The sequence below is a fragment of the Heteronotia binoei genome, chromosome 11 (genome assembly GCF_032191835.1).
Source record: "Heteronotia binoei isolate CCM8104 ecotype False Entrance Well chromosome 11, APGP_CSIRO_Hbin_v1, whole genome shotgun sequence".
NCBI classification, from domain to species: domain Eukaryota; kingdom Metazoa; phylum Chordata; class Lepidosauria; order Squamata; family Gekkonidae; genus Heteronotia; species Heteronotia binoei.
Window position 1 is genome coordinate 80,285,722 of NC_083233.1, and position 18,944 is coordinate 80,304,665.

At 48.2% G+C, this 18,944-nt stretch overlaps 2 protein-coding genes across 10 annotated transcripts in view; one reads left to right on the forward strand and one right to left on the reverse strand.

The window, feature by feature from the left end:
• Nucleotides 1-926, forward strand: part of SH2B3 (SH2B adaptor protein 3) — a 107,063-nt gene extending 106,137 nt beyond the window's left edge. Inside the window, exon 8 of the mRNA XM_060249359.1 lies at nt 571-926. Within this exon, the coding sequence (XP_060105342.1) occupies nt 571-890 (320 nt within the window). The 3' untranslated portion in view covers nt 891-926. The remainder of the gene's footprint in view (nt 1-570) is intronic.
• Nucleotides 927-10,391: 9,465 nt separating this feature from the next.
• The window catches only part of ATXN2 (ataxin 2), a 62,566-nt gene continuing 54,013 nt past the window's right edge, over nt 10,392-18,944 (reverse strand). For all 9 annotated transcript variants that reach the window (XM_060250288.1, XM_060250287.1, XM_060250286.1 and 6 more), the window contains 4 exons: nt 15,927-16,072; nt 14,481-14,708; nt 12,335-12,506; nt 10,392-11,118 (listed from right to left, as the gene is read on the reverse strand). In XM_060250288.1, the coding sequence (XP_060106271.1) occupies nt 11,090-11,118; nt 12,335-12,506; nt 14,481-14,708; nt 15,927-16,072 (575 nt within the window). In that variant the 3' untranslated portion in view covers nt 10,392-11,089. The remainder of the gene's footprint in view (nt 11,119-12,334; nt 12,507-14,480; nt 14,709-15,926; nt 16,073-18,944) is intronic.

Consider the following 18,944-nt stretch of genomic DNA (forward strand, 5'->3'; position numbering starts at 1 on the left):
CCTGTTCTTGACTGATGCGCTTGAGTGTGGTTCAGGCATTGGGAGCTCAGAGACGTGGCGGAGTCAAATGGCCAGGGAGGGAGGACAGGGCTGGTTAGCTCTTTCCCCTTCTCCATAACTACCAAAGTTGGAGGGTGGGGTGGGGGGGTTGATTCAGATGTATTGCAGTCGTGCAATTTTGAAGATATTGGATTTAGATCCCGCCCTCCACTCCGAATCTCAGAGCGGCTCACAATCTCCTTTACCTTCCTCCCCCACAACAGACACCCTGTGAGGTAGGCGGGGCTGGGAGAGCTCTGACAGCAGCTGCTCTTTCGCGGACAACCTCTGCCAGAGCTGTGGCTGACCCAAGGCCATTCCAGCAGGTTCAAGTGCAGGAGTGGGGAATCAAACCCGGTTCTCCCAGAGTAAGAGTCTGCACACTTTACCACTACACCAAACTGGGTGTGGAAGGAGGACCTTTCTTTGGAGCTTTATTTTGGTTTAAGAGTTCAGGTTTATGGGTTGCCCTGTCGCTGGGACACAAGTCAATGAGGATGTTTTCATTTCCCCTTTTCCTTCCGCCTGCAGGCTCCGGCAACCTGGCCCCGCATTCCCCCTCCGTCCACTGCTGCGGGGCAGAGTTCAGTCTCGTCCAACTGACTCCGGCCAGCTGCCCGCAGTTCCGCCACCCAGCCGCCGACCTCACCCGCAGCTCCTCCGAGGAGCAGATCTTCCACCTGGTACCCCCTCCAGAGGAGCTGGCCAGAGGCTTGTGGCCCAGAGGTAGCCTGTCGGGGCCACCCAGCGCACCGGCCGCGCACCGCCCGTGGGACAGCGATTACGAGATGGACTCGCAACAAGGCAGGGGCCACTTGCGGGCAGTCAACAACCAGTACACGCCTCTTTGACCCAGTGGGACATGCAAGCCCCCCTCCCCGCTCTGCTTTTGCACACGCTCTCTTGGCCGGCCTTTCAGAAATCCATGAGACACGACTGCCCCCGCCCGCTTACTAAAGGTGGGTCTATCCAAGCGGGCAGCCGTGTCGCTCTGAAGCAGTTGAACAAAGCAGGAGTCAAGTGGCACCTTTAAGACCAACCAGTTTTTATTTAGAACGTTAAGCTTTCGTGTGCTCTTAAGCACACTTCCTCGGACGAGGAATCCGGCACAGTGAGCAAAGCCATACAGAGCTGAGCAGAGCCACACATCGCTGGTAGGCAGTGGCCCAGAATGCAACATGGTACAGATTTAAGAACTTTTACTTCACTGTCATTGGTTCTTAAATCTGTACCATGTTGCATTCTGGGCCACTGCCTACCAGCTCTGTATGGCTCTGCTCAACTCTGTGTTAAAACAGTTTTATTTGGTAACATATGGTAACAAATTATTTTTCTTGCATCATTAATAACTTATTTTATCTATCCCATATATTACTTTCTACCCACCCCTCCCCCCGTTACTTGACCCCCGCCGGTGTTATTTACTTAAAGTACTGATGTTTAAAGGTACCCTTAACTAATAAAAAAATTAATATTCTTCTTTTTTCTAAGACTTAATCATTATCAAAAACTGTCCCATGTCCTTTTATTTTCCACTCTTTTTCTACATATCTTCTGAACTTTTTCCACTCCATCTTAAAAACTTCTAAATCATACTCTCTTAAAATTCTTGTTAATTTGTCCATTTCACTCCATGTCATAACTTTTACAATCCAATCCCATTTCTCTGGTATTTTTTCTTGCTTCCACAACTGCGCATATAATGTCCTAGCAGCTGAAAGCAAGTACCAAATTATAGTTCTATCTTCTTTTGGAAATTTTTCCATTTGTAATCCCAACAGAAAAGTCTCTCCAACTTTCTTAAATTCATATCCCAAGATCCTAGAAATTTCTTGTTGAATCATCTGCCAATACTTTTTTGCTCTTTCACAAGTCCACCACATATGGTAGAAAGAACCTTCATGTTTTTTACATTTCCAACATCTGTCTGGCATCTTATTATTCTTCTTTGCCAATTTCTTAGGAGTCATATACCATCTATACATCATTTTAAAACAGTTCTCTTTAATACTATGACACGTCGAAAGCTTCATAGAGTTCTTCCACAAATATTCCCAAGTTTCCACCTGTATTTCTTTATTTACATTAATTGCCCACTTAATCATTTGAGATTTCACTACTTCATCTTCCGTAGACCATTTTAAAAGTAATTTATATAATTTTGAAATTAATTTTTTGTTGTCTCCAAGCAGAACTTTTTCCATTTGTTTGCTCTTTTCTTATTCCTTCAGTTTTAATGTCATTCTCCACCAAGCTCTTTATTTGTTGCATTTGAAACCAATCATAGTTATTATTCAGCTCTTCAGCAGTTTTCAATTCTATTTTGCCGCTTTGTATTTTTAATAGTTGATGACAACCACTTTTCTTCACCCGTCTCAGCTGTTATTTTTATCACTTCTGCTGGCACTATCCATAACGGTTTTCTCTCATCTCCATATTTCTTATATTTCATCCATGTATTTAGCAAGCTGTTTCTTATATAATGGTGAGAGAAAAAGCTGTCTATCTTTTTTCCTCCATAATACATATAAGCATGCCAGCCAAATTTATTTCCATGACCTTCCAACGCTAAGAGTTTTTTGTTTAACAACATTATCCATTCTTTTATCCATACTAAGCAAACTGCTTCATGATATAATTTTAAGTCTGGTAATTGAAATCCGCCTCTCTCTTTTGCATCTGTTAAAATTTTCTTTTAATTCTTGGTTTCTTCCCCGCCCACACAAATGCTGAAATTTGTCTTTGCCATCTATTAAATTGTTTACTGTCTTTCACAATCGGAATAGTTTGAAACAAATACATTATTCTTGGTAGAATATTCATTTTAATTGTGGCTATTCTACCCAACAATGGCAAATTAAGTTTACTCCACTTTAACGTATCTTCATCCATTTTATGCCATAGCTTCTCATAATTATTTTTGAACAAATCAATATTCTTCATTGTTATCTCCACACCCAAATATTTTATATTGGAGGTAACTTCACAGCCCGTTAGTCTCTGCAATTCTTGTTGCTTATTTATTTGCATATTTTTACATAGAAGTTTTGATTCTTCTTTATTAATACAAAGTCCCACCAACTCCCCATATTCTTGTATTTTGGCTAACAACAAAGGTGTGACTTGTATGGGGTTTTCATTTATAAACATTATATCATCTGCAAATGCTCTGTATTTGTAAGTAAATCCTTTTACTTTTAATCCTTCTATTTCTTTATCTTCTTGAATTTGCATCAGTAATATTCTCAGAGTCATTATAAACAACAGTGGGGAAAGTGGACAACCTTGTCTTGTACCTTTACTAATTATCATGCTCATGCTCTGCTCAGCTCTGCTTGCCTTTGCTCACTGTGCCGGATTCCTCATCCGATGAAGTGTGCTTAAGAGCACACAAAAGCTTACATTCTCAATAAAAATTGGTTGGTCTTAACGGTGCCGCTTGACTCCTGCTTTGTTAAAGGTGGGTCTGCGTTTGGTAAACTAGAGTGAAGGCTCACCTCGCCATGGGGGTGACCCGACCGTTTGCCCCGTTACGGGGCCAGTTCTTTTCGGTAGACTTCTCCACTCAGCGCGTTCTTCTTCGTTACTGGTTTTGCACATTGCTCGTTTGCTTCAGTCGAAGGTTGGTTTCCTTCTAGTCCCGGGTCTTTGGGGGTGAGCGGGGGACGTTCTCACAGGTGGCAGGGAAGCTGATACGATCCCCGCCTTCTGAGTGTCTCTGCGTGGCCGTTTTGGCCCCTTTCTCCTACACAGGGTGACTTTTGGGGCTCCCCCCGTGAAGTCATTATCGCAAAAAAGTATTATTAGAGCCATACGTTTTTGCAAAACAAAAACACCACTGTAAGAACAACGTAAGAGAAGCCATGTTGGATCAGGCCAGTGGCTCCTCCAGTCCAACAGTCTGTACACACAGTGGCCAAAAAACCCAAGTGCCTTCAGGAGGTCCATCAGTGGGGCCAGGACACTAGAAGCCCTCCTACCGTGCCCCCCCAATAATACAGAGCCTTACTGCCCCAGACAGTGAGTTCCAACAATCTGCTGTGGCTAAGAGCCACTGATGGACTATCTAATAGCCACCGTCTTTCCAAGGGCTTTCACACACACCCCTTGCCTTATCTGTAGAGAACTACTTCTTAGTTAGTAGCCGCACTGGCCAATAAACAGCCTTTTGCACCCCTTCTAAGTGGCGCTCGGCTAAGTTTTGAGCCACAGTTGCTTTCCGGCTAGAATATAGCAACATTAAATCACCTCAGCTGAACCTTCAGGTTGTCTTTCCTCTGGAAACGAACACCCGAAGCGGCCTTCGACTGAGCCAGAGCCTTTGTCCATCACGCTCAGTATTGCCTACTCAGACTGGCAGCGGCTCTCTTTGGTCTCAGGTTGAGGTCTTTTGCACCACCTCCTTTTAAAACTGGAAATGCCAGGGACTGAAGCAGAGACTCCCTGCATGGCAGGCAAATGCTCTGCCACTGAGCCATGGCCCCTCCCGACGCGAGGTTAGAACGTGGTTTCTCTCTAGCAGGAGGGTGTTGACTGCTAATCCCGAAGCAACGGGGTCCACCCCTTGGGGCAGCTGTGAACTGGTATGGAAATGTAGCATCCTCTGATTTCTCTACTCGGAAGGCTGGTCCCAATCACAGAGCACTGCAAGGATTTCCTTAGAACAGGGGTCCGTGGACCGGTACTGGTCCGTGGCCTGTTAGCAACCAGGCCGTAGAGTGAAGCGGAGGTGCTGAACCCGCCCCTTTCGCCCACCTGGGACCCCGGGCAGATGGAAGAGGCAGCGCGGCCTCACTCCAAGGCTGCTTCCCCTGCAAGGCGGAGCATTCCCGCCACCCCTTCTGCCCGCAACCCGGATGGACAAAAGAGGCACCTCTTTCATCTGCCCGGGTGCGGCAACTTGTGCCCATCTCTCATTTCAAGACCCCCACAGGGGGCAGAGACGGGGCGTGTGGGAAGGGGGGGGGGGAGTCTGGAGTGGCAAAAACCCCAGTGCCGCCCCCCCCCCCCGATCCATAGAAATTCTTTCACGAAACTGGAAAGTTGGGCGCCACTGCCTTAGAAGACCCCCGCCAAACAGATGTCTCCTCCCCCCCCCCCGCGAAAGTTGCGTTATTTATGCTTACATAGAAGTAAGCTTTATTGAATGTGGTGTAGTTCGCTCCTGCATGACATGCATAGGATCGGCTCTACACGGCTCAGTTTTCAGGGCTCACGTATACGACCTTTTTTTTTTTAAAGAACGCAGATTGAGGAGTAAAAGTAGCAAGCTTGTTACATGCAGTTCTGGCCCCTAATTATAACGCGCTTTTCTGCAAAAGTGCTTTGCCTCGAGCCAAACAAAGAGAAGATGGTGTCAGACATCTAATAGCCTTTCAGGGCGCACAAATAACTGCACAAATGCTCCCCTCCCCACAAAAAACCCCCCCTTCTCTGTCAGCTCTGCTATATACCCAGCTAAGCAGTTTGGAAAACTGCTCTCCGCTCAGCCGACAGAGGAAAAGTAAATGTGGGAAGCACTGCGGTGTTCCCGCAGGCAAAGGCTTCTTTAGAAATACACAGGGCTTTTTTTCTTATAGCAGGAACTCTTTTGCATATTAGGCCACACCCCGTCAATGCAGCCAGTCCTCCAAGAGCTTACAGGGCTCATCTTCCAGGGTCTATTGCAAGCTCGTGGAGGATTGGCTACATCAGGGAGGTGTAGCCTAATATGTGAAGGAGTTCCTGCTACAAAAAAATATGCAAAAAGAGGAGAGCCTCTGTACAGGCATTCAAGGCCTGGTCCAAGATGTAAGCCTGCCCTCCCTCCTTTGGAATAACGTTGGGGATATTCTTTCCAGAGCAGGTGAAGGCTCTGGAGTTATCGTCAGCTGCCTGGTCCCCTTACAGTGGCTGTACAATTCAAGTTCAGATGCCTTCGTCACAAAAGCAGCTGCCTCCAGTTCCATCTGCAGGAAATGAGACTCTTCCCTCCCCTCCCACCAATGAATTGGCAGCCTTCCTTTACCTCCCGTGACTGGCCCATCTCAGCGCCAATTGCTAAGGGAACCAAACAGCCTCCCCCCGCCCAAGGCATGCCAACACCCTGCGAATCGTAGGCGGGGTAGTACAGATTGGAAAAGCCACCCGCGTCTGATCCAATTCCAAATCAGGATTGCCTTTTGAGGTCCAGGCTGACTTGGGTAGCAGAAGAAATTGGATTTATATCCCGCCCTCCACTCCGAAGAGTCTCAGAGCGGCTCACAATCTCCTTTCCCTTCCTCCCCCATAACAGACACCCTGTGAGGTAGATGAAGATATTGGATTTATATCCCGCCCTCCACTCCGAAGAGTCTCAGAGCGGCTCACAATCTGCTTTCCGTTCCTCCCCCACAACAGACACTCTGTGAGGTGGGTGGGGCTGGAGAGGGCTCTCACAGCAGCTGCCCTTTCAAGGACAACCTCTGCCAGAGCTATGGCTGACCCAAGGCCATGCCAGCAGCTGCAAGTGGAGGAGTGGGGAATCAAACCCGGTTCTCCCAGATAAGAATCCACACACTTAACCACTACACCAAACTGGCTCTCCACCTGGTAAGATTTACGGGCTTTAGGGTTGGTTTAATTTTGAAAAGAAAGACCATGGCAGCAGCTGCTGCCGCCAAGCAATTGTCACCGGCGTGCCCTCTTAAGCTGAGTTAACGTGAGCTAGCGCACAGATTTTTAGCCTCCGGCTCACACCTTTTTGTCTTCGCTCAGGAAAAAGAGCCCCAGAGCAAACTAATTTTATGCAGCTGCTCACAAAGTAGAATTTTTGCTCCGAAGACATAGAGCGAACAATGATTGTCACGGGAGGGGGGGGGGCAGAGTTTTTAGCACTTGCTCCTCTTAAGAGTGATGCTTTAGGGAAGAAACCCCCTTCCCCTCCCTCCCCTTCCTTTTGTAGCATTTTCTAACTTTAAGATTGCACAATGCTGGGCTTGGCCAAGAAAGTCACTGCACTGGTCCAGCATTCTCTGAAGCCCGTTTTGCTTCCCTGCTGGGCCAGCGCTCGTTTCTCTTGGGTGGAACTGTTCCGTCTCCAAGACCCCCATCTAAGCGATGTCTGTTCTGTGTCAAGACACCAGGTCCCTCATGGCTGAGCACAAGAAAACTGATTTTACTCCCTCCCCTCCTTTAAGAGTAAGGCCAGGAAGGCGGCTGCATATATTGCAAAACTATTTTCTGTGCTGCAGTAAGACGGCGGTCAGTAGCCAATGCAGTTAAGCCTCTCTCAACTCCTGTCATGTTATCATGCAAAAGATCTCCCCACCCCCCCACCCCCAAAATCCAAGTGCCTTAAGAAGACCGACAAGGATTTCAGGATCTAAGCTTTTGAAAGTCTCAAAAGTTTGCCTCTTGACACTCTTGTTGGTATCTTAAGGTGCTACTGGACCAAAATCTTAACTGCATGTGAACTCGCCCTTATGGGAAACGGCAGTCTTGCTGAGACACGCCACACGCCACCAGCTAGAAGAAACGGTGACGATAACTTTTGAACACTGCCAGTATTTACTGGGATCCATTCCGACATGTGCATAGAGAACAAGGACTTTTGTCTTGCTTTCCAGGCATAAAAAACCAGGAACGCACAGCGTGTAAGCCAGTGAGAGAGGACATCAAACATATTGTGATTTCTGTCCCCAATCTAGATCTTTTGGGCTATCAATGCTCACCCCCCCCCCCCCAATGCGGTGGCATTCCCATCAGGGCTCAATATTACAGGGTGTTGAGGCATCCTAATGTAAAGCTCTCTTCAGCAGCTGCATGGGGATAGCAGCAGGCTTTTCAGAGAACACAGACAAATACAAATATGTATCTTAAAAAAACTCAAAACATGCTTAAAATTTTAGCCCTCATTGGTCTTAAGGATGCTTTCTTTGTATTTCTCCCATGGGATCCAGGGAACTGGGCAAAGGAAGCTCAGGCTCTTTCCTTCCTTCCCCAGGGATCTGGAGGGAGCCTCAGCCAACAGAGGAGCCTCTTTGCATGCAGTCAGGGACACAATGCCATCTACTGCAGAGCAAGGGTCCTACCTGGAAACCATTTCGCCAGCGGGCTGGAAGGTGCAATTTGAAACAAGGTTCCCTGGGTTCATTTGGGAGCCCCCAAGTTTCAGGCTGGTCAGCGACTATCCCTAGTGCAAACGGATTTCTCAAGAACAAGATGGAAAATTTTCTCCATTGCAGAGCTCAGCCTTTTTTTTCATCCAAGAAAGGGAACAACTTTTGCAGATGATAACAAGCTTGCTACTTTAAACAAATGGGAAAAAACAAAACAAAACAGTAAGCCTTTAAAGAGAAAATACACACACTGTGTGTGTTTAAGCGCTTCCTCTTTCCAATCTTGTATAGTAGAATTTTTCTATATATTGTTTCTGTATGTATTGTATGTGTAACTTATTCTTGAATACTATTAAATGCACAGGTCTGCGCCTGCAGTAAATAAACTGTTTTTAGAGATTTTCAATGGACGGTTCCAGTTGTTTTTTCCACCACCAAGCCATGTCCCAATCATTTGGCTTAGAGTCAAAACAAAATGTCTGCACAGTGTCACCAGGTCCCTTCTAACTTATGGTGATCTCCAGGGCTTTTTTTGGTAGCAGGAACTCTTTTGCATAACAGGCCACACCCCCATGATGTAGCCCATCCTCCAGGCACTTACAGGGCTCTTCTTACAGGGCCTACCGTAAGCTCCAGGAGGATGGGCTACATAAGGGGTGTGCGGCCTGATATGCAAAAGAGTTCCTGCTACAGAAAAGCCCTATGAATTAATGCCCCCCCCCCAGAACACCCAAGCTGAGAGCAGCTGTGGTTTCCTTGAGTGAATTAATCCATCTCTTGCTGCTTTCAGATTTCCCTAGCCATTACTGTCTTTTCCAAACAAAACGCTTTCTAAACATACCTTGGGAACTGGTTTTACAAATTGGAGCCTATGCCTTAGCCCTGGATACAAGTCACAATAGCATCCCCATGATGCAACTCCTAACACCTGTGTACCCAAAGTCCTTGTGGTGATGGCAGCTCGCTTTGGCACATGCCCTCTAGAAAGGTGTCCAGGGCTTTCAGAAAACAACAAAAAAGCTGCCATTGCTAAATGGATAACCCGAATGTACCAAAACGGCGTTGTCTTTATTTACACCCCCCTTTTCTCTCTCCAAAGCGGACCCACAGCAGCTTCCATCGTTCTGTTCTCTATTTTATCCTCACACCAACCTTGCGAAGGAGGCTAGGCTGAGATGATGTGACTCACCAAGCAAGCTTCCACAGCAGAGCAGAGATTCGAACCTGGGTCTCCCAGATCTTAATTCAATACTTTAACCACTAGCCCCGTGCTAGTATCTATGAAAACCAGATGTCAAGACAGGGAAGGTTAAGTCCCACAGATACCGGGGTGGGTGGATATTTGGCCTGCCGATTCCTACATTCTATTCTTAAGCGCAAAAACTCTTGACAAGCAAGCTGTCCATGGCACTACGAGTGGGCAGGACATCCTATGCACAAGGAACTTTGAGTGACTTATTCATAAAGCCTATGCTGTCCTTAAGAGAGCTAGAAGCTCAAGTTGATGGCCTTGTGCTCAGTTGCCTGCTACAGTTTGGTGTAGTGGTGAAGTGCACGGACTCTTATCTGGGAGAACCGGCTTTGATTCCCCACTCCTCCACTTGCACCTGCTGGAATGGCCTTGGGTCAGCCATGGCTCTCTTATCTGGGAGAACCAGGTTTGATTCCCCACTCCTCCACTTGCAGCTGCTGGAATGGCCTTGGGTCAGCCAGAGCTCTCTTATCTGGAAGAACCGGGTTGGATTCCCCACTCCTCCACTTGCAGCTGCTGGAATGGCCTTAGGTCAGCCAGAGCTCTCTTATCTGGGAGAACCGGGTTTGATTCCCCACTCCTCCACTTGCACCTGCTGGAATGGCCTTGGGTCAGCCAGAACTCTCTTATCTGGGAGAACCGGGTTTGATTCCCCACTCCTCCACTTGCACCTGCTGGAATGGCCTTGGGTTAGCTATAACTATCGCAGGAGTTGTCCTTGAAAGGGCAGCTGCTGTGAGAGCCCTCTCAGCCCCACCCACCTCACAGTGTTTGTTGTGGGGGAGAAAAATAAAGGCGATTGTCAGCTGCTCTGAGACTCTGATTCAGAGAAGAGCGGGGTATAAATCTGCAGTCTTCTACAGAAAAGCGCTTGTTAAACTCAAGATTTATGTGGACATTTCTTCTAAGGACAAGGCGAGCTTACTCTCCAAGGGTGCTCTCCTCGTCTACAAGCTCTGGATTGGGGGGGGGGGGGGGGAGGGAAGCAAGGTGTTAAAACCCAGAAGACGCCAGACCGGAAGTCAGTTTTTAAAACTTTTTTTATTTTTAATTTTTTTTTTAAAGTTTTTATTTTATATTATCTACAAAGTAAAAGTTTCCTCTTAACTTAAAAGTTACACCAACCACCGCCTTACAGCGGTGATTTCCCCCCCTCATCAAACATGATTTTATAAATAATAAAGCCATATCTGTTTGACGATTAGAATTTGCCTTTACCGAACCTCTTTCAAGTTTAGTTAGAAGTAAAAGGGATTTTTTTTTGTCTTGATTTCTTTTTAGTGAGAATAGCAGCAAGAATCACTCTTGTTACTCCTTTCTCTAGCGGATGAATTCATAACTCTGAAGGGTTGTTTTAAAAAATAAATAGCTTTTCCAGTTTTTGTTTTTCTGCAAGTGGAACCCGGGCAGGGGGTCCCCCCCCTTTTTTTTTGACACAACACATGGAATTATGGAATTGTCCCAAAAGGTTTTTACATGCCTTATTCTCAGTCCAAATTTCTCCCACTGCAAGGTGAACTGTTAGCATTCTTATCAGATGTTACAAGAATTTCCCCCCCCCCCTCTCAAACAAAAATAAGTGAAATGCTAGGATTTTTCCCCCGGTTTTGTTTCGTTTTGTTTCTGTGCTTCCGAGTCGGTAGAAGCAGGAGAAGGGAAGGTATTTTGGCCTAAAAACAAAGGAAACGGGATCCGGCCTCACAGTTACTGCAGGTCAGCTTTACAGCTGCTGTTGATGGTGGGTTTGCACTGCAAAGGAAGGAGAGAGAGAAGACAACGTGAGAGAGGCACCACCGCACGCCCATCAAGGACAGGATGTCTCTTGCATCTAGACCAGGGGTGGCCAAACTTGTTTATTCTATTCTATGTTAAGCATCAGATGTTTGAGAGCCCCAAGACGTGAACGTCAAACATTTTGAGAGCTGCAAGACATGAATGTCAGATGTTTAAGAGCCACAAAACGTGAACATCAGATGTTCAAGAGTCGGGAAGGAAGGAAGGAAGGAAGGAAGGAAGGAAGGAAGGAAGGAAGGAAGGAAGGAAGGAAGGAAGGAAGGAAGGAAGGAAGGAAGGAAGGAAGGAAGGAAGGAAGGAAGGAAGGAAGGAAGGAAGGAAGGAAGGAAGGCAAATAGATGGGGAGAATGGGGGAGAGGTGGAAAGAAAGCGACTTTAATTTTAAATGCACTCTCCAAGCCACTAGCTGGCTTGGCGAAGTGATTAAAAGAGACAAATGCTTTCTCCCAAGTCAGCTGACGGGGCAGTGGGGGCTTCAGGAGCCACACAATATGTGTGAAAGAGCCACATGCGGCTCCCGAGCCTCAGTTTGGCCACCTCTGATCTAGACAAACCCTCTGGGAGCTGTCCCCTCCCAATCCGCTGATATACACTCTTGTCTACAGGTACCAAAACTGTTCACAAAGACCAGGGGCTCTCCCCCCCTCCCCCCCCCAAAAAAATCCAAAAGGTCTGAGTCTAAGTGACTGCTCCTTTAAAAAAAAAGTACACTTAAAAAAGAGGGCTTTTGACCAAACAAGCATCTCAAGACCCATCTCTCAACGACCAGGAATGCCATTTCAAAAGGTGGGGGGAGATTCAAAAGCCTGCTGCTGCACATGATACTGAAGACTGGATAACTGAGTATTTTAAGAACTTTTGTTCAAAGTTACTTTGCTACCCATACCTAATATTGCTAGATATCTCGATAAAGGAGAAGCAGCAGCACAGACGGCCTTAAATCCAAACAAAGCATGGCATCTCTCTGCAAAGAGCTATTCTGTTTGAAGGACAAGCAGCACAGCTGTACTGGGCCACGCACGATCCCAAAACCAAGAGGACCCACCAAACTGACACCACGAGGACAAAACGCTCTCTTCTTTGACTCCCAGATCTGAAACCCCGCCCCTCCTCCCCCCTCCCAACTTCTCATGACGGGCCACGGTTATAACACACGTGTGCCCTCTCTCACCTGAAGGGTGCGTCATGTAGGGAAAGTGTGTCGCTGTCGAAACTGGAATGTGCTGTAGTGCACTTTGCGCGAGGGCGGCTTGGGCTCCGCTGGGTGGCGGCTGAGTCGTCATCAGCATCATCGGGGCATGGGCAGTCGGGTGAGAAGGAGCCATCCCTGACTGCACATGGGCCTGAAACAAGGAGCTCTCAGGTCACGAGGAAGGGACAAATCTTGCCCACGTGGGGGGGGGGGGGGGGGCCACCACAAAACCACTGAAAGCTGCATTCTTCTCTTGCAATCAGGCTCTCCCATTGCTGGGTGTGCTGTGTATCTCTTGAGATCATATGGACTTAAATCTTGAAGGGGCGATGGGGTTTGCTGGCCGGGCCCTACAACCAAACTGTTCACTCTTCCGCAACTGCGCGGAACCTACTTCTGCAACTATGCCGAAGACATGCAACTCTCTTGATGACCCTGGGTCAATCAGCTGCCCAGCTTGCCGCGGGACTTCCAGGCTGAAGAGAGGCAAAAGGGGAACAAAGGCTGTTCTAGGACATAAATCAGCCAGCCTTCAATCTTCCTTCGTAATGCATTGAAGCTCAACACAAACGTTAAGAAAGAGGACTTCTCTTCCACAGCAGGCAGCCTCACTCAAATGCTGTTGTGGCGCAAGCACCGCTGTCTAGCGACTCTGGTCCCTAACAGAGCCGTGCCAACCGGCTTCCCCTACAAAGCAGCCTCCGCAAGAATAGCGGGGCCGTCTGAAGAGAGCGGCAGGCAGCCTGCTCTCCTAAACCTGGCTGCTAATTTTAGGAGCAGGAGCTTCCTCTGCATACTCCACAGCCCTCGCGAGCGATGAGCACATAACGTCCCAGACTCCCTTCGTTATGCTGCCTTGAGCCTAAGCTGACGTCCACCTGTCACCAGCTCCCTCGGTATAATTTTAGTTGCTCAAAAACGTTCCAAGTCCAAGCGACTCCAAAGCGCTCACAAAGACAGGCCGCTGGGCAGAGATGACAACATGTATCCCTTCAGCGTCCCAAGCAGCTCTCTGATGCCTCAAACACAGCCAAGGACGTGACGTGCATTAGGGTTCCCTCGGATCCAAGCTCTCTGGCGTCCCTCTTCTTGGCACAGACCCCAAGAGAAGGAGAAAGGGCTTCTCGCAGCCTCTTCCTCCCTAACTCTAGGCCATGCAACTGGGCTGCAGTGCCAGGGGTAAGTTTTAAATTGACTTAAGTTTCCCAGGATGGAGCCACCAGCTGCAGGGGATCAGGCCCTGATGGCCCCTTTAGAGGCTGGTGGGTTAGAAAAAGGAGTTTTTCTCTTAGTTTTGGCCTTTGTCTACTTGCTGAGAAAGAGCCCCGTGGCGCAGAGGGTTAAAGCTGCAGTACTGCAGTCCTAAGCTCTGCTCACGACCGGAGTTCGATCCCTGGTGGAAGCTGGGTCTTCAGGTAGCCGGCTCGAGGTTGACTCAGCCTTTCATCCTTCTGAGGTTGGTAAAATGAGTCCCCAGCTTGCTGGGGGGAAAGCGTAGATAACTGGGGAAGGCAATGGCAAACCACCCCGTAAAAAAGTCTGCGTGAAAACGTCGTGGGAGCAACGTCACCCCAGAGTCGGAAACGACTGGTGCTTGCACAGGGGACCTTTCCTTTCCTCCTTGCTGAGGCAAGGAGTGGCAGTGACCTAAGGGTCAGCGAGAATATTTTGGAACCCGGACCATCCCGGGAAGGAACGCCTGAGGGACTCTGGATCATTTCGGCTCCCTACAATCGACCTGAGGGTTGAGGTATTAATTAGCTTTGAAGCTTTTGTTATTTTTAATTGCATTGTGTTGGGGGATTTACCTGCACGGTTCAAACAAAACTTTGTTTAAACCTTTCGTTGTGTCAGTGGCTTGCAAGGTACCAGTGCCTATCGGCCCTACGTAAGAAAAGGTGAATGTGCTAACCATCTTTGGGTTAGCTGGAAACTAGGGTGGATTGGGCCCTACAAAACAAACCAGTCTGGTGGCAGCAACCTGGGGGACGGTGGAAGAGCGTGGCCTCCCCCCGGTTATTAGACATACGGCAGTAAGTCCTTAGGCCAGCCTCCTCACAGGGAGGTGGCTAGAGGGACCCCCGGGCACCACACAGGCAAGGTCACACAAGAGCCTCCTCCTTACCTGGGGGACGTGGGCCATGTGCGGCGGGTTGGTGTAGGCAGGCTGGACGTGGGAAGGATGGATGGCGAAGACTGTCTGCTGCGCCGTCGGGAAGCTGCTCTGCGGAGACTGTGCGTTCGAGCCAGGGGTCATGGAAGGAGGAGTTGGCGCGAGACCGGTATGATAGATTGCCGATTGTTGCTGTGCATTTGTCAAGTGGAGGGCCTGGGCGGCCTGGTGTTGATGCGGCTGCAGAGGGAGAGAGAGAGAGAGAAACGGACTCAGACGCAGGCCCTGCCTCGTAGCATTTTTGTCACGGGATGGCCACTTTGCTATGGGGAAGGCACACGACTTGTCTTGCTGACCCGAAGTCCATCAGCTCTGCCCAGTGTGCCGGTGGGACTTCCAGGTTTACAAATCCAGGGTCGTGCCTCTATTTCCCTCTCCCGCACAACAGTCACCAGTTGAATGATGGCAACATGAGGCAGCCTCACACTGGAAATCCGCAGGGATACTGACCCATTTCACTAGAAGCTGTAATGTTCACCAGGGGTTTTTTTTTTGGTAGAAAAAGCCCAGCAGGACCTCGTTTGCATATTAGGCCACACCCCCAATGTCACCATTGTTTCACACAGGACTTTTTTGTAGAAAACCCCACCAAGAATTCATTTGCGTATTAGGCCACACCCCCTGACACCAAGCCAGCCGGAACTGTGTTCCTGTGCGTTCTTGCTCAAAAAAAAAAAGCCCTGATATTCAAAGAGTTTCATCTGCTTGACACAAAGGTGTCGAATTCAGCATTACAGGTGGAGGAATCTCATGTTATTTCTCTATCCTCTTTTAAGGTGTGGAAGGTGGCTCTACTGTCAGAGCAGTCTCCTTGGGGCACGAGTTCTGATCCCGGCACTCTCTACGGTTGAGACATTCCAAGCTACTTTTATTTCCTTCTTTAAAAGCTTTTTTTTCTCCTGCCCTACCTCTTCAGACTCCCATGTGGCTTAACAATGCACCAACGATGTTGCAAGAAGCTCAAAACAAACCAGCCCAAAAAGCAAGATTAAAACATGGATTAAGCAGCACAAATGAAAAAGAATGCAGATTTTTAAAAAACAAACAAACAGCCGTTTCTGCAATTCTTATCTTTCATCTGTAGATGATTCCAATTTTATCTTCTGTGTTGCACAAAGAGCCATTTTAAACTAGAAAGGTGGCAGGGGCATGTCACAATACACATATACGTTGGTCTTTGACTTGCAGCAAACTTGTGGTGACTAATAATCCCAGTTGTCAGTTCTTTTCCAAGTGACCCAGTAAAGTCCTTTAGAGATGGGTTATGAGCCAGTGCCTGCCAATGGACAGGCACAGGCAGGCGGAATTAACCCAATGTGCTGGGCGAGAGCCAGATGACAGAGCGAGTGCACACCGAAAGGCTCGTCTTTCCTACAGCTTCCCTGTTGTCTGCCTTACCTGGACTGGGCTGGGAGCTGGATGGGTTCCCCCATGTTGGTTCTGCTGCTGCCCCGTGGGCGTGGCCGACGGCTGTGGATGTGGCGGATGTGGGTGCAGAGTGGCACTGGGATGAGCATACTGCTGTGCGAGAGAGCCAGTGGAGACTGGGAGGGAGGGAAGAAAACAAGAGATTTATTTGAACACCAGCAGGAACGGCGTGTGCCCCTCCACCTTCAGTCTCTCTCCCCGTCCCCTTTTAATTGCGTTTCTTACTTCGTGCCTGAAATGCTCATTTTGCTGACATTTGGACTGTTTTTTTTAAATCAACCCATCAGGCCTACTCAGTGTCAACAACCTGTGCAGCAGCCTAGGCTGAGAAAGGGCACCTGGCCAAAGGTCACCTGTCAAGCTTCACGACGGAGAGGGGACACCAACCCACATCTTCCGGCTTCTAGCCCAACGCTCCAACCACTAAACTGGTGAATCACAGATATATGGAGCGGTGGGGTATAAATATAAATCAATAAAGCTGAGCCCCTATTAGCTTCATACCCTGCATCTTTACTCCCCTCTGTGTCCTTCAATGGCTCACATAAAAGTCCAAGTTACCTGGGAAAAATCTGTTGCACACAATGCTCACGTGCGATACAGTTCAGAACAAACAAGCGTACTTTACTTTTAAAGACAGTTTCAGTGGGCATCTGTGTTGGTCTGCATGAGATGAGCAAGACGGAAGCCCAATAGCACCTTAAAGACGCAATGAGTTTTCCAGATTTCAAGAATCAAGATATTTGAGAAAGTGAGCGTTGCCTCTTGAAAGCTGATACTCTGGAAACCCTGCGGGTCTCTCTAAAGTGCCCCTGGACTAAAATTTTACTTCTAAACTGCCTATTCTGGGCACAGCTTTTGCTAGTCTCTAACTCCAACCACAGATCTTATCAAATCCATAGAGTACTATTTTGCTGCCAGAGACAGACCGATTCCCCACTAGCCTTCTGCCGCTCTCACTCTCCTCTTCTCTGCGGGGCTTTGGTCGGATTTCACACTGTCTGCCCCGGGGCTGCAAATATATATATTTGGCCACTGTGTGACACAAAGTGTTGGACTGGATGGGCCATTGGCCTGATCCAACAGGGCTTCTCTTATGTTCTTATGTGACTCAGAGTGTTGGACTGGAGGGGCCATTGGCCTGATCCAACATGGCTTCTCTTCTGTTCTTATGTGACACAGAGTGTTGGACTGGATGGGCCATTGGCCTGATCCAACAGGGCTTCTCTTATGTTCTTGTGTGACACAGAGTGTTGGACTGGATGGGCCATTGGCCTGATCCAACATGGCTTCTCTTATGTTCTTGTGTGACACAGAGTGTTGGACTGGATGGGCCATTGGCCTGATCCAACATGGCTTCTCTTATGTTCTTGTGTGACACAGAGTGTTGGACTGGATGGGCCATTGGCCTGATCCAACATGGCTTCTCTTATGTTCTTATGTGACACAAAGTATTGGACTGGATGGGCCATTGGCCTGATCCAACATGGCTTCTCTTCTGTTCTTATGTGACACAGAGTGTTGGACTGGATGGGCCATTGGCCTGATCCAACATGGCTTCTCTTATGTTCTTATGTGACACAAAGTATTGGACTGGATGGGCCATTGGCCTGATCCAACATGGCTTCTCTTATGTTCTTATGTGACACAGAGTGTTGGACAGGATGGGCCACTGGCCTGATCCAACATGGCTTCTCTTATGTTCTTATGTGACACAAAGTATTGGACTGGATGGGCCATTGGCCTGATCCAACATGGCTTCTCTTATGTTCTTATGTGACACAAAGTATTGGACTGGATGGGCCATTGGCCTGATCCAACATGGCTTCTCTTATGTTCTTATGTGACACAAAGTATTGGACTGGAAGGGCCATTGGCCTGATCCAACATGGCTTCTCACATGTTCTTATGTGACACAGAGTGTTGGACTGGATGGGCCATTGGCCTGATCCAACATGGCTTCTCTTATGTTCTTATGTGACACAGAGTGTTGGACTGGATGGGCCATTGGCCTGATCCAACATGGCTTCTCTTATGTTCTTGTGTGACACAGAGTGTTGGACTGGATGGGCCATTGGCCTGATCCAACATGGCTTCTCTTATGTTCTTGTGTGACACAAAGTGTTGGACTGGATGGGCCATTGGCCTGAAACAACATGGCTTCTCTGATGTTCTTATGTGACACAGAGTGTTGGACTGGATGGGCCACTGGCCTGATCCAACATGGCTTCTCTGATGTTCTTATGTGACACAGAGTGTTGGACTGGATGGGCCACTGGCCTGATCCAACATGGCTTCTCTGATGTTCTTATGTGACACAGAGTGTTGGACTGGATGGGCCATTGGCCTGATCCAACATGGCTTCTCTTATGTTCTTATGTGACACAGAGTGATGGACTGGATGGGCCACTGGCCTGATCCAACATGGCTTCTCTGATGTTCTTATGTGACACAGAGTGTTGGACTGGATGGGCCATTGGCCTGATCCAACATGGCTTCTCTTCTGTTCTTATGTGACACAGAGTGTTGGACTGGATGGGCCATTGGCCTGATCCAACATGGTTTCTCTTATGTTCTTGTGTGACACAGAGTGTTGGACTGGATGGGCCATTGGCCTGATCCAACATGGCTTCTCTTATGTTCTTATGTGACACAAAGTGTTGGACTGGATGGGCCATTGGCCTGATCCAACAAGGCTTCTCTTATGTTCTTCTGTGACACAGAGTGTTGGACTGGATGGGCCATTGGCCTGATCCAACATGGCTTCTCTTATGTTCTTATGTGACACAAAGTGTTGGACTGGATGGGCCACTGGCCTGATCCAACATGGCTTCTCTGATGTTCTTATGTGACACAGAGTGTTGGACTGGATGGGCCACTGGCCTGATCCAACATGGCTTCTCTGATGTTCTTATGTGACACAGAGTGTTGGACTGGATGGGCCACTGGCCTGATCCAACATGGCTTCTCTGATGTTCTTATGTGACA